Here is a 14630-nt window from a genome sequence, read left to right as displayed (position 1 = left end):
TATATATATATATATATAAGAATAAAGAGAGGCAGAAAGGAATGCTAGCTGTTAGTGATAGTTAGAGGGTTTTCTTCCTTCTTGGCTATTTATAATAATGCAGAAGAATCATATGCTCGTAATATAATATTTAATAATAAATAAATAAACAAATAAATAAATAAATAAATAAATAAATAAATATATACTATTTTAAGCTCTTTAGTATAGCTGTACTTCCTTTGTCCACTCCATAGACGACATTAGGAGACAAAAGGAATATAAATATTATTTTTTAGGGAATTACACAGGTACATCTTCTTCCTTTATTAACTCGACACAACATACCATAAAGGAGGCTAGTAATAGGAAACCTCTTCCCCTCTCCTTCCCCTCCCCCTTCTGTAGACGTATGCATTATTAAATATATAAGGAGTTGATTATTCTTTTCTTTTTATTTAATTTCTCTCTTTAGTGCATGCAAACAGAAATACAGTAAAAACAACACCAACGTAACACCGATCAGCTGACGAACGGCTAAGGATAAAATCATACAGCCAAAACTTTGTTTGTGTGTTTGTTTGTTTGCTGATTAAATTAATTAATATATAAAATAAATAACAAATAAAGTGAATAAGGCGGAGAACAGTTTTGCGTCCTCCTTTTGGCCGTGTGAACACGACAGCCAGCAGCGGTCCATTGCATAGCGGTGACCGGGAGAGGCGAAAGAAGCGAAGAAGAAAAAGGAGAAAATAAATTAATTAATACTTAATTATGGAAATAAAAACAGATTAAATAATAAAAAGGAATATATTTTAAATAGGGTTTCATTCTCCCTTTCACTTTATGTTCTCTTAATATTGTTGTAAAGAACGGTAATAAATTTAATAATAACATTGAGGTGCATGCGTGCATGCAAAGGAAAGAAGACCCGAAATCTAACGAAATTGAAGGCAGAAGATGAATAAAAGATGTTTAAAATAAATTTTATAAATTAAAATAAACATATTCGTTCAATTGCCTGTGCTTTCCTCTTTTTTTATTGTAGCACCTTCTTCTCCCTGTAGTCAGCGACCGACACACCAACATCTTCTTTGCTGCATAGCGTCTTTGAAATATTCAACTTTATGTAGATGTGGTGTAAGTGCAACAAACTTTTTTATTTGATTCTTTTTTAGTTTATTTCTTCCTCAATGTCTTCTAAAAACTTTCATGGAGATCTACTCCTTGACGTCTTCTCTCTTAGTCGTCAGTCTTAACTACCACAGCTGGCGATTTCCTTTCCTCCTCTTTCCTTTAAAGCGTTTATATGTATACTGTTGCTGCCATTATTTATATTGACTATATAACACAACCAATTATAAAGTATGACTACACAGGGAGGCAACCTGTGCGGGCATCCCTGTCCGCGTGGCTACTCAGGTCTCTGCACCGCTAATCGTAGTAGGAACAAGAGCAGCAGCCAGCACCAACAACACAAGCAGCAGCAGCCAGATCCCCATCTTGGTTGCATTCCCCTAAAACGAGGCGATCGTTTGCAGCAGCAGCAGCAGCAGCAAGGCTCTTTTTGGGCTGATTCATACAACATGAACAGTGCAGAGAGGGCAATGGTACCTGTACACAATATGTCTACAACTAGCCACATACACTGCAATTGCTGCTGCACTCATTGCTACGAAGGGGACGAAGAGTACTTCAACTCTTCAGTTCAAATAGAAGTAGAAACTGACGGATTCGATTCGGTGAACTTTTCCCCTCCGCTTCCTCGCCACCATCGGCAGCAGCATCAGCAGCATCAGCAATATCTGCAGCATCATCAGCAGCATAGCGAAACTATTGAGTTGTGTCCTTATCATCAACAATACCAGCAACAGCAACAACAGCAGCAGCACCGTCACCACCACCACCACCACCATAACCACAGCCAGCAGCACTCTGCCAGTTCGCATATTCCACCTCTGCCTATTAAATCCTCCAATGTTTTATCTGTTAGCGATCATGCAATATTCCCTCTCTCCCCTGAAAAAGAAGAAGGAGAGCCTGTGGATTACGAATATTATGTATGGGATGCTGTAGCACAAGAATACGTACGTACAGACCGTCAAACAGGAGAGAAAATGCTACAAGATCCTCAGTACTTTCAGTATCATTACCGACTTGTTGAGAACGCAGAAGACGGGGAAACATTGCTGTTGCCAGAACCTCTAAATAATGCTATCGCGCCTTGGAGCGAAGATCAACAGGCCGTGCTTCAGCAACAGGAGCCAACTCCAATAAGTCTTTACAGTGATCAGCGCGATGATCAGATGTGCCCTTATCCTCATCCAGATGCGGCTAGAGATCTTTGTCACGATAATGAGGAAGACACGTGTATTGTGAGTGGTGCTCACTCCGTGGAGGAAGCAGCAAAGAGCAGCTTTTCTCAAAGGGCCCCTCACCTTGGTGGTGGTGAGTTGTTGCAACCTCCCCACTCTCTTTTGGTGACACCACGACAAGGGCGGTTGGATAAGCCTGTGTCTGCACAGAGCCGCTGTGCACAAACACAACAGCAAGGAATGAGAAGATGCCGCGAAGTTCTTGACAAAGAGAATTGCTCACAGCCAACCACCTCCAGCACTCACCACAGACTACAAGACTGTGCTACGAATTCAACTCTTACGGGACATGCTACGGGTTGGGGTCATGAAGCACCAAACATCATTGACCGACGATGCAACAAAACACCTGGGACTAAGGGCGTCGAGTGCAAGCTAGATGAAATAGAGGCTATTTCTTCAATACCTCGGTTTTTCATCTCTTGCAGCAGACCGTGGGAAAACCCTTCTGCCAGCATGCGAGACAGAGACCTGCAGCTACGACAACTTAGACATCTCCAGCGAGTGCAAGAATTAGAGAGAGATGAACTGTTTAGGCGCCAATTAATGCTCGATGAAATGGCAGCTGCTCTTCCCAAGTCGTCGCAGCTTCTTCTGAATGCGGAAAACAATAGCAAAGCTTGCCGTGACGCAAAACGCCCTGCTGCCGATCGCCGAATGAAGAACAACAATCGATTCCCTACTCAGGCACAGCAGCGTGATTTAGAGCGTCGGACGCGGACTGATCCTGTTAACCGAGGACGTTACTTTAGGGATGTGTGGAAAAGCGACAGGTTTCTAGAACAACAAAGGCATCCAACATTCGACGTGAAAGCATACGATGCATGGTTGAAAAACAGTGGACATCTGATTAGAGGCAGGGCTCTAGAGCTGCAGCAAGAAGAGCAAAGATTACTCTCCAAGCTGCAGCAGGAAAGAAGCACCCGCTTAAAGCGATGCGGGTACTGAATGAGGTGTTTGTGGGTGGTTTATGTGAGTATGTGTTCTGAGTGTTGTGCCGTGAACGCTACAGTAAGTCGATTCTGTTGACTAGTGTTTCGAATTCCTCCTCTTCGTCCGTTAGCTTATCCGCACCTCCAAACATCAGAGATCCATGCACTGGAGTTCCGATGGATGTCGAGCACGTCGAGCTCCGCCGTGGGACACCCATCCCACATGTCAAAAAACCATTTGGCTGGGGATACAACTGGTTGTCGGGAAGCAGCTTCATGAACTCTGGGCTTGAGAAGCTTTCTCCCCGTTCGGGGGAACTACCAGTTGAAGTAAAGCTTGAAGCTGGGCTGTTCTTAGAGTTCGGTTGGGTCGGTGCCTCCGCTAGGCCAACATGTGAGCTTCCGTCTACTTTCCGTTGGGTTAAATAGAACGATGCGTCGCTCGTAAGGATCCAATTGCCGAGCTTTATCCCGTGGTCTTGCGATTGGAAGTCGGGTACACACTCAAATACTGGTAGAACCACATTGACGGCCTCCGGGTCCGGGCATTCGGAAAAGAATGTACTGGAATCGCCGTCCCACTGGAGCTTTTCCGCCATGAACAGTTCTTGAATAGGCCTTATATTCCCCCATCCTTTCTCAAAGGCATTCATGTACGAATGGTAAACATCGGTCGTTTCCATGCGTCTTCGCATTTGGTAGATGTGGAGCGAAAATAGAAACGGGCTTGTAAGTAGTTGGAAAGCTGTGGGCCTCTTCTGCGGGTCTTTGGTCAAGCACTTCAGCAGAAACTCCATAGCGTCCTGCCGAAGGAAAGGCAGACGGTCAGTCACATCCTTTTCCTTGAATGCAGGTATTTGCCTAGAGGCTTCCTATAGGATGCATGATGAATTGCCTCTGCTTAACTTTAAAGAGAAGCAATAAATAGTCTCACGCTCATATTCAGGCACTCGAACAGACGCTCTCCAGTGAGCAGCTCGAAGAATATTGTCCCAGCTGCCCAGACATCCACGCCGTAGCTGTACCCTTTACCGTTGGGTATGAATTGCTCAGGCGCGCAGGCGAAGCAGGTTGTGTAGTTTTTTGTCAAGATAAGTCCTGGCCTAACCTTTCTGTACAGCAAAGGGAACCTTGAAAAGGCTACTAGACACGACACAGGAGACAGCTGACTTACGTGCTGTTGCCAAAATCTATTATTTTCAATTCGTCGTTTTGGAAAGTGTCTCCGTGCCTCACGAGGATGTTCTGCGTCTTGAGGTCGCGGTGAACTATGCATTTTGAATGAATAAGCACCAGAGAACAAATAATCTGATATATGTAGGCCCGGGCCACCTCCAGCTGAAAACACATGACTTTGAATTTCATAGCGGACAAATTGTGTGCATGTAGTATTCGTACCGGCATTCCTGTGCTGTATTTCGACTTGAGCAACTTTCTTAGCTCTCCTCCATTTACAAGTTCTAGAACCAGATGATCATGAGTGTCGCCGACAGCGCTGTGATGAGCGACAGCCGCAGCAACTGCTGAATTTCCCACTTCAAGGGCAACCGAATGTGCCATTAGTCCAAGGAATTTGGAAGGATGGGGGTCCTGGGCCTTATAGGTCAGCAGAGAACCTTCTATCCGAATATCACAGATGAGAGTATACTCATGTCGAAGCATTTCTTTTGGTTCGCGCTTAATGGCTACAGGAGCACCGTGTCTTCTGTCAATTGCAAGAAATACTTCTCCATTTCCTCCCTTTCCTAGTCGCGTGTCCAGAAAGACTTCAAATCGACGAGAAACAGACAGCTGGTACTCTGTAAAATGGTTGCTCCCGTCTGAATTCAAATTGGAAGCCGCCTCGACAGGGATGGTGGGAATACAACGGCGAATTGGATTTGGACGATCGACTCCAAGAAGGATCCGACGGAATGAGAAGGAACAAGTACAACTATCATTGATTGCCTTGCCACTTGCATTAATGCCATTCTTTGGGATCATGCGGAATTTGCAATTTTCCGCAGAGTCCATACTGCTGAACACTTCAAAACCCTTTGCTGTCTCCTTCAAAAATTCAAATGCCCCACATCCGTTTCCTTGAAATGCAGGGGCCGTGATTGGAGGAGCTTGACGAACAGAGATATTTCTATCGCGGACCTTGATGCGCAAATAACCACAACTTCCTCTGTATTCCGGATACGGGCCGAGAGGAACTGGCACCAAATTGCCTAAGTTGTTTGTGCAGTTACAGCCGATTATATAGTCTCCAGGTTCCGTGAATACAAAGGTCGAAGGATATGGGGTATACTGGATCAAGCAAAAATAATGACCTTTCCGCAAAAATGTTCTTTCTGATGTGAATCCTATACCACGGCGTGGCCGAATATCTCCTGAGTTGATAGGTGCTGGAGAGATCGTATCCACGTTTGTCTTAGCGAAGGTATTCGCTATCTTCCATCTGGCGAACATCTTGACAACTTTTGCAGAAAAAAATCAGATTCCTCTACTTAGACGATCACAGGCGAAACGGCCGATTCCCGTCGTCACGTTCGCGTTTTCACCAAATATCACCGAAGCGAAAACGATGGACGAAAGAGAGAAGGTCGGAACGGCTGACTATTGCGATTCGAGGTGCGAATCGGGAATCTTGCGCAAGCCGAATACCCACTTTTCGTGGAAATCGGCTGAAATTAAAAAAACAAAAACAAAACAAATAGAATATCGCGCGAATTGCGATTGCGCAAAAAACAGATTAACGGAGAAAAACAATCAGAACATGAGCCTTTTATACGGCAATATGTGAATTTCTACAACATGGGCAGCTACTTGAAGGTATTGTGAGGAGTGACTGAAGGAAACTTCTACGAGCAATCGTAATTGCTGTCCATACAGTCCGTTGCAGAGAAGGAACCTCTTGCAGGATCCATGATTGAAACATTCAAGATATGGTGGAATACATACCTTAATGTATATCTTGTGACTTGTACTTTTATTTTAAAGGGTTATTATGCTATTTTTATTACAACATGGGGAGGTTACGCAGCGCGACCGCTCCTCAATCGGAATCGCCCGGCAGTAACGGCGCGTGCACGTCTACTATAATATATATATTCTTAAAGTAACCTGTGTTTTTCTCTCTATATCTATTTACGTCTGAAATTTGAATTGCGACAATTCTTGACATTTTCGCAGAACAAGTTTAATAGCGTGCGTGCTTTCCCAGTTCGTCGCCTCCAAGGCAACACCGAGCTGGTGCAGTATCGTTGCGTCCCGGTGACTCTTCAAGGTGGAAAACGTTGCATGAAACAGTATTTTTGTCTTTTGTTTTATATTGTATTGTTATCACAAGTCCAGGCTTTGTAAATCTATGCCGCTTTGCGAGCTGAAGTGAGGGCAGGTTTATGGCTAGCGGAATGGGGGCCCAAGTTTCCGGAGAAAGTGGAAACAACGGCTTCTGAATTTACGAGATTCCCGATGGTCCTAAGGTCAGAAGTATTTTCAAATTGGTACAAAAAAAGGTTTAATTTTCCTTCACTTCCCCTGTCTGAGCTTGCAAGAGCTGAAGTGCGTCGGCTGCCCCTTGCCCCATCCGGCAGACCCAACGAAGGCCTGCAGGGCCTTTTATGAGTTGGTCAAGAAGCAAAGCAGGTAAAAGGCTTGGAAAATACATTTATTCTGCTTCTGTATGCTACTTACAAGCTGCTTCTTCTTTGACCAAAGGTCCTGGGGATCTTGACCCCGACGGAGATTTACCGCTGGTCACGGTTTTCTTCACCAGTGGTCAACAACCCCTGGTCTTCTGCTTCTTCTTAAGGCCGTCAAATTACTTAAAGAACTTCTTTAGATGATTTAATTGAAACGAAGCTGCATCGTTCGTCTCTCCCTTGCCTCTACAATCCCAGGAGCTTTCCGCCGAGGAGGAACCTCGACAGCTGCTGCGACGGCTGGTGTAGAATCTTGCGTTCGTTCCTCTCTTCACAGCCGTTATAATCCCTCGATTATATTATCTTATAGATTGTGTCTGAGAGGAATTTGGTAGCAACAGCAGCACCAAAAGGCTGTTTTGCTGTTGCTGCAGCAGCGCATGCGTGCTCCGTCTGTCTGCCGTCTTGAAGATTTTTGTGGTGTGTACATAAGTTGTTAGGAAAGGAAGCAGCAACCATGGAGTACACAGATGAAGGGGGAAACCCCTTTTTACATACTTGTTTAGAGAGGGGGGATTTTATGGCATTCTTTGCCGAGTTACCAAGGACAAATAATTTATTTATACGCGATAGAGGAGGAAGAACGGTGATGGAGTTGGCAATGCAGATGACAGTAGAATTATTTCAGTCTTGTTTCTCTACTTCTTTCCCAATTGATAGTTTAGCTCTTGGTCGTGGTTGTGGTTGTTCTTGTGCTGTATGTGCACATAAAAGACACCGCAGTATGCGTGATGGTGTAGGGGAGAATCAGAAAAATTATAACTGTAAGAACCCTATGCGTATAAGATATAATGAGGAATATCTAACAATGTATCAACAACCAAGACAAATGAGAATTAACGCACAAAAAAAACCTCCTGTTCCTTCTTTACCTCCTAAAAATAAGTATACTCCTGCTACTTATCCTCCTGGTTGGACACCCGATGCCAGTGGTCAACCACAACCAGGACCAAGAGGACCACTGGACCCCTCTCAAGGTGAGTAATTGACTATACAATACACCATTCTGTGCTTCCTAAGAAGCAACATTGTGTCTATGTATACATTTATTCTCTTTTATGACATGTATTCCTATTGAGCAGCTGTTCAGGTTATTCCTCTGTTCTCCTTCTATGTATTCCCTCCCGATAGCAGCAGCAGCAGAAGGAGCAGCAAGATGAGAAAGTTATAAGTTTATATATTTATTTATTGTTGTCTTATTGTTATGCAGGAGGATCGTTCCCTTTACCATCAGGTGCTTGGGCACCTGCACCTGGTCCTTCATTACCTCAGCAATATTTTTATCCTTGTGAGGCTGAGGGTGACGCAATGCAAAAAGGAAGTCGTCTTGCATTAGAACAAATAAAATTAGAGAATAAAATGGTACAAAGAGAAGTATTAGTATTAGTAGAAGAAATATGTGGTGGTCCAATATGTGAGACAATGAAGGCAAGAATGAAGAGATTACTACAGAAATTGAGATCCCTTATTCTTGTCATTAAACGTCTTGGTAATTGTAATTTATTAAGAATTAAGGCAACAGAATCGGCTGTACAAACAGAATTATTACATAGGAAAATTACTTATCCTTTCCTTTATACTGCTCTTATGCATAGAGCATTCCAACTCTATCCTCATCGACCTAATGGGCAGGCAAGTTGTTGCTCTTGTTCTTGTTCTTGTTCTTCTCCTTCTTGTTCTTCTTGCTGCTTTTGTTGATAACATTAATAAAAATAAATATTAAAATATTGTAAAGTTGATTGATATGTTGTTGAAGGGATTATGTCTAGTGTCTTAATGACACGTCACTAGATATATGAATAAAAGAGGATTATGATTGAATGTCTTGATTGTTTTCCTCTTGTTTGCACATATCTATAACATTATCAACAATATATATCTAAATAAAATGTAAATAAAATGTTGAATTATATGTCTTATTGTTTTTGTTTTCTTGTTGCTGCTGTCCTCAGGCATTTGATCCTGCACATCCAGCTGATGGTCGGCGTATGGTGCAACTGTTGGTGAATTACCAATTGCCTGGCTATGAGATTTGTTTATTTTTAGGGAATGTTATGTCATTATATAGCGATTTTATATCTTTTTTTGCACAAGATGATGTCGCTATATGGCGACCATGCAGAGAAGTACAACAATTCTACTTACATATGGCTTTCTCTTTAGATAGTGTCTTCTTGTTTAAATTCATCATTAACTTCGGAAAACTATTTGCAGGACCAACAGATGTATTCAAATGGGAAGAACTTCTTTATGTCCTCATGGAGGTAAGCCAGATTTCTTTAAGGAGCTGCACATACACCCCAATTCAATTTCGTGCTTTCCCCATAAGAAGGGTGTTCTTTTGGTGGAATTTTGCTGTTTGTTGATGAACATGAGAAGCCTGTGATTTGTTACTGTCTTTCTTCCTTCATCATTTCTTCAATAGACGTCTTCTCCCTCCTCTCTCGTCTTCTATCGAGTATTACATATTTGTTGATTTAATTTCCTCGTTTTGTTTGCAGCACCGAGATAGATTCAGACCCTTCTTTGCTGCTCTTCTTGCCTCTCGCCTAAAGAGTCGTGTGCAAAAGAGGCTCGTAGAAGAAGGATCGCCACAAGAAATAAAAAATAAATATCCTCCAGGTAAACAAACACACACAAATAGTTTATTCAGTAGTAGTTATGTTAAGTATTTGCCTCTTAATTATATTCATGCAAATAATATAAATATTATATATTTCCTTTAATAATTAGTTGCATAGTTCAATTAGACATTGTTTCTTGTGTTTCCCTCGACAGAGCAGCATTCTATGCATGCGTATTGTTATTTTATTTAATAAATCTAATGATTTTTATTGTGTATTTATTGCATTATTATTGTATACAGAGCCCGTTAAATATCCTTGTGAGGAGAGACTACTAACACATAAAGTATTAAGTGATTATGGCTCTCTATTTAGTAAAGAAGAGGCGAAGGAATTTAACGAATTACTTAAGAGATGGAAGTATGGAGCAGCAAGGCAAGAAACAGATATAAGAAGAGCAAATGCAGCAGCAACAGCAGCAAATAGAAGCAGCAGCAGAACAAGAACATTCCCTCCCTCTTCTGCCCCTCAGGTCTTCTGGGCATAAAAAGGAAGAGGAGAGGAAGAGGAGAGCGAAGGAGAAAGAAGAAATATATTAAAGAAAAAATGAACAAAAAGAGAGAAAATGTCAATAAAATATAAATAATAGATACATACAAATAATAAATTCTAATGCATGCGCTACATGCATGCATGCATGCATGCGTTATTTTTCCTTGTTTGCTGCTTTTTTAGTTAACTTTTGTTTCCTATTTTGTGCCTCTTCCTCCTCCCTCTTTTATCCTCCTTTTTTTTATTCCTTTCTTTGTATAATCTACCTCTTGCTAATAATAAAGGGGGTAAATTAAATAAGGGAGAAGTAAATAAAAAGAGAAAAACTCTTCTCCTTATATTCAAGTCTATAAAAGAAAAACAACAAAAGAAACATTTTTGTTGTATGTTTGTTGTTTCTTCCTCTCTTGTTTCTTTTCTTGTTTGCTGATTTAGTTCGAGTGTACGTACACCCCATCATAATAAAAAGGAATATTAAAACATACACAAATAAGATTAACAACTCTCCTTATTTCCTTATTTTTGCTACCTCTATATAACGATACGCGTATATATATACATATACATGCATATATATACAATATATGTATATTTATATGTATATATATACATATATATTAGCTGAATTGGCTACAGAGACGTATGTGTATGCATATACACACCCATATCGTACACATATTTATATACATAAATATATAAAAATATATAAATGTACATTTATATAGATAGGGATAAAAAAGAGAGTAGAGTTCAATTATTTGTGTTGCGATGGATACGGTAAGCAATTGGGGTGTACGTACAGGCAGATAGATAGTCGCTGCGTAGCATAAATAAAGATAAATAAAGTTATAAAAAAGATTTATTTATTATTATTTAATTAAAATAAATTAATTAATATTTAATTAATTTAATTTAATTCAATAATAATATATACAAATCTATTTTATATATAATAAATATTTATCTTTCTGTGCAGTGTCTACGCACAAAATCCTCCAATTTAGATGGATACGCCCCTGTTAACTGCAACAAATAACACACAAATAAATTAATATAATATACATATTATTAATAATATAAATTATTAATATATATATTATTAATATATACCTTATTAATATATACTTATTTATACATATATCTTATAAATTTATATCCTATAACAAACTAAGAACAATTTAGACAAAAAAATTAAATAAATAAATTTAATTATAAGATATAATTAATTAAATATAATAAAAATAAATAAAAATAAATAAAAATAAATAAAGAATAGAATAAACATACAGTTTCTATAATTTTTCCTCGTCTATACACCCTAAATGTTGGTAATGCCGATGGTAAATCTGATGAATTTATTTTATCAACATCTACAGATATAAATATTCCCTCGTACTTCTCTGATAAACTCTGCAGAAAAAAAAAAGAAATAAATTAATTAATTTAATTTAATTAATTAAATTAAATTAGTTAAGTTTATTATATTAACTAAATTAATATTATTTTATTCTTTAATATAAATTAAATAAGACATACAATATCCCACAAAACAATTAAATAAAACAAATAAAACAAATAAATAAATAAATATGTAAATAAATAAATAAATAAATAAATAAATGGATAAATAAAGCAAATAAAACGGTAAGGCTCGTAAACAAAACCAACAAAATAAGGAAAATAAACAAACAAAGATATTTATACCCTTAACAATACAGACATATAGATAGATAGCTAGCTAGCTAGCTACATAACTAGTTAGCTAGTTAGCTAGCTATTTATATATTTATTTATTTATTTATATATTTATACCTCAAAGAAAGGTTTAATTCGTGTACAAGGATGACACCAAGTTGCATTATAATCAATAAAAAGAGGAATATCTGCTGCATCTGCTGCTGCCCTTAATTCGTCTATTTCTTCGGGTGTATCGACAGCTATTACACCACGCTGCACAAAAAAAAAAGAAAAGAAATAGAGAAAAGAAATAAAAAAGAAATAAAAAGGGAGGAAGGAAGAAGAGAAGGAAAAGGGGTTATTATTTATATTAAAAGGAAGAAAAAAGGGGGAAAAAAAATATTTAATTACTTGTTCGTTCATTGCTTTGTGTCTTCTTCTAAGAGCATCGCTGCTGCTGCTGCTGCTGCTGCTGGTTGTTGTTGTTCCTTCTCCTCCATCATCATCTTCTTCTTCTCCTTCTTCTTCTCCTTCTCCTCTATGAGAAGATAATCCTCTTTCTCCTTCTTCTCCTTCTTCTTCTCTTGATCTAAATAAACGTCTAAATAAACGAATAAGAGGCTGTAATAGCATTAAGAAGAGAACCCCTAAATGCCAAAGGGGAATACATAAAGGACCAATACATATAATCATTTTCTTTCTTATATATATATTTGCGGTGTACGTACACCTGAATTTTTTCTATGGGTGAGTGAGCAGCAGTAACAAAAGAGCGCCGCAGGATAGGGAGATATAAAAGAAGATATATTATTTATATTATTATTTCTTCTTAATATGACTAATTAGTCCATTTAAAGAAACTTTTGCAAACAAAATGAATGCAACAACATACAAAGAAGATACAATGCGACGCCTTTCTCAGGTGTACGTACACCTGAAAGAGTTCGCCGTCACCAACTACCGCAGAAATACACCTATTTATGGAAAGCAGAGAATATTTTATGTAAATAAAGAAGAAAAATCAAAAATAAATAAATTATTTTATTTATTTTTGTTAAAGATCGCAGACAAAAGAAGGAAATTAACCACAGAAATACTTCCTCGGCGGCAGTCGCGGCGGTGGGTATATTTGCAAATAGGAGGAGAAAAACCACGAAACTCGCGGATTAGAAGGAAAATAATGTAAATAAATAGGAAATAAAGAAAGAAAATGGAAAAATAATTATTTTAATATATTATTTAATGGGGCTTTGCATGCAATTCATATTGCAACTCATGTTATACATATATAAACAGGACGGGGGAAGCAGCAGCAGCAGCAGCAGCCGCAGCTCCTGCTGCTGCTTCCTTTTACTAAAGTTGCAAGTTGATTATTGTTGCGTCAATTAATTAATATTTCTTTGTCTTTATTTTATTCTTCTTCGTCATCTCTATCTTTTGTGCCTTCTTCTTCTTGAGCGCCTCTACGGCGATGCTGCTAGGAGCCGCGGTGACTTCTTTTCTTGCTGCTGCTGCTGCTGCTGCTGCTGACAGAAGCAGCGAATAAATAGCAGCAAAAAAAATCAACATAACCTGCATAAATTATTTATAGCCTTCTTCGCCTCCTCTCCTTATAGCCATGGCACCAGGCGTCAGGCCCAAGACAGCAGCAGCAGTAACATCTGCTGCTGCAGGTAAAGCAGCAGAAGTAGCTGCAGCAGCAACAGCAGCAGATATAACTCCATCTGCAGCAGATGCAGCAGCAGCAACACACTCAACAGCAACAGAGGAAGGCAACACATCTACACATGACACTGGGGGGAAGAGAAGTGACACCGCAGATGCTGACACATGCAGCAGCAGCAGCAGCTGCAGCAGCAGCAGCAGCTACGGCAGCAGTAGCAGCAGAAACATTAACAGTAGTAGCAGTAGCATCAGTAGCAGTAGCAACATCAATAAGTCAATCAGGGACGAGCAGCAGCAGCAGCAGCAACTGTATGAGCAACAGTATGACCAGCAGCAGCAGCAGCAGCAGCAGCAGCAGCAGCTGCAGCAGCAGGACTCCTTCGCTGATGGCGAGGCATTCCCCTCCTTAGAGGAACAAAGTAGGCAGCTGCAGGAGGCGAGGGCATCAATGCAGCAGCAGCAGGAGAGGAAGAGGCAGCAGCAGCAACAACAGCAGCAGCAGAAACAGCAGCAGCTGCAGCAAGAAGCTGAGGAAGCTGCAGAAGATGCAGAAGATCTAGATAGTCTAGAAGACGCTTGCTGCAGGTACAACACAAATTAGGGTTTAGGGTTTAGGGTTTAGGGTTTAGGTATTTCTTTAGGTCATTTTCTGCTGGATTTTTTTGCTTTCTTTTTATATTTATATGAATTAGATAGTAAATAAATTAATTTAATTTATTATTTATTTATTTATTCTTTAATTTAGCCAATTTATTCATATAAAAGTATTATTTTTTGTTTCTTATTCCTGTCGATGCCGATCGATCTGCCTATACACCTGAAACCCGTTGGGGTGTATATGCCATCAATAAGCAGATAAGAAATACATAAAAAAGCGTGATAAAAAGTAGAAAAAAATAAAATAAATAAGAATATATATATATATATACTGTTATTTATTCTTTTTTCCTGTTTTTTTTTTTCTTATGATTGCAGTTATTGTGGTGTAACAGGTGCCGAGGTACTAATACGTTGCGGTGTATGTACACGTTTCTTTTGTAATTCTTCTGTTGGTAGCTCAAGAAGATCAGGAGCACCAAGTCATATATTAATGCATATTGTTAAAAGTAAACATAAAGAGGTTTGTTGTCATCCATTAGGGCCTCTAGGTAAATATATTTATATATAACCCTTATATATATATATATATATATATATATT

The 14630-nt window shown here is 39.2% G+C and overlaps 4 protein-coding genes across 4 annotated transcripts; 3 read left to right on the top strand and 1 right to left on the bottom strand.

Moving 5' to 3' along the window:
* Positions 1–1346: 1346 nt before the first annotated feature.
* Positions 1347–3302, top strand: EMWEY_00045310 (hypothetical protein, conserved; the record flags this gene model as incomplete). The annotated part of the gene is made up of 1 exon (XM_013482996.1): positions 1347–3302. One exon carries the CDS (start codon positions 1347–1349, stop codon positions 3300–3302), a length of 1956 nt encoding a protein of 651 aa, XP_013338450.1.
* A 58-nt stretch (positions 3303–3360) lies between these two features.
* Positions 3361–5737, bottom strand: EMWEY_00045300 (MAP3K epsilon protein kinase, related; the record flags this gene model as incomplete). Its single annotated transcript, XM_013482995.1, has 4 exons — positions 3361–4158; positions 4221–4398; positions 4461–4624; positions 4685–5737. The coding sequence occupies 4 exons, from the start codon at positions 5735–5737 to the stop codon at positions 3361–3363; spliced, it is 2193 nt and encodes a 730-aa protein (XP_013338449.1).
* A 1959-nt stretch (positions 5738–7696) lies between these two features.
* EMWEY_00045290 (hypothetical protein, conserved) lies at positions 7697–10083 on the top strand (the record flags this gene model as incomplete). The annotated part of the gene is made up of 5 exons (XM_013482994.1): positions 7697–7949; positions 8183–8445; positions 8925–9236; positions 9474–9594; positions 9839–10083. The coding sequence occupies 5 exons, from the start codon at positions 7697–7699 to the stop codon at positions 10081–10083; spliced, it is 1194 nt and encodes a 397-aa protein (XP_013338448.1).
* A 3300-nt stretch (positions 10084–13383) lies between these two features.
* On the top strand, positions 13384–14015 carry EMWEY_00045280 (hypothetical protein; the record flags this gene model as incomplete). Its single annotated transcript, XM_013482993.1, has 1 exon — positions 13384–14015. A coding segment is annotated over one exon (632 nt), but the record flags the coding sequence as incomplete, so codon positions are not given.
* Positions 14016–14630: the final 615 nt, after the last annotated feature.

This window comes from Eimeria maxima, genomic scaffold, assembly GCF_000499605.1.
Source record: "Eimeria maxima Weybridge genomic scaffold, Emw_scaff897, whole genome shotgun sequence".
In the NCBI taxonomy this organism is placed as follows: domain Eukaryota; phylum Apicomplexa; class Conoidasida; order Eucoccidiorida; family Eimeriidae; genus Eimeria; species Eimeria maxima.
Note: the sequence above shows the minus strand (reverse complement) of the source record. Positions and strands in the feature narration are given on the sequence as shown.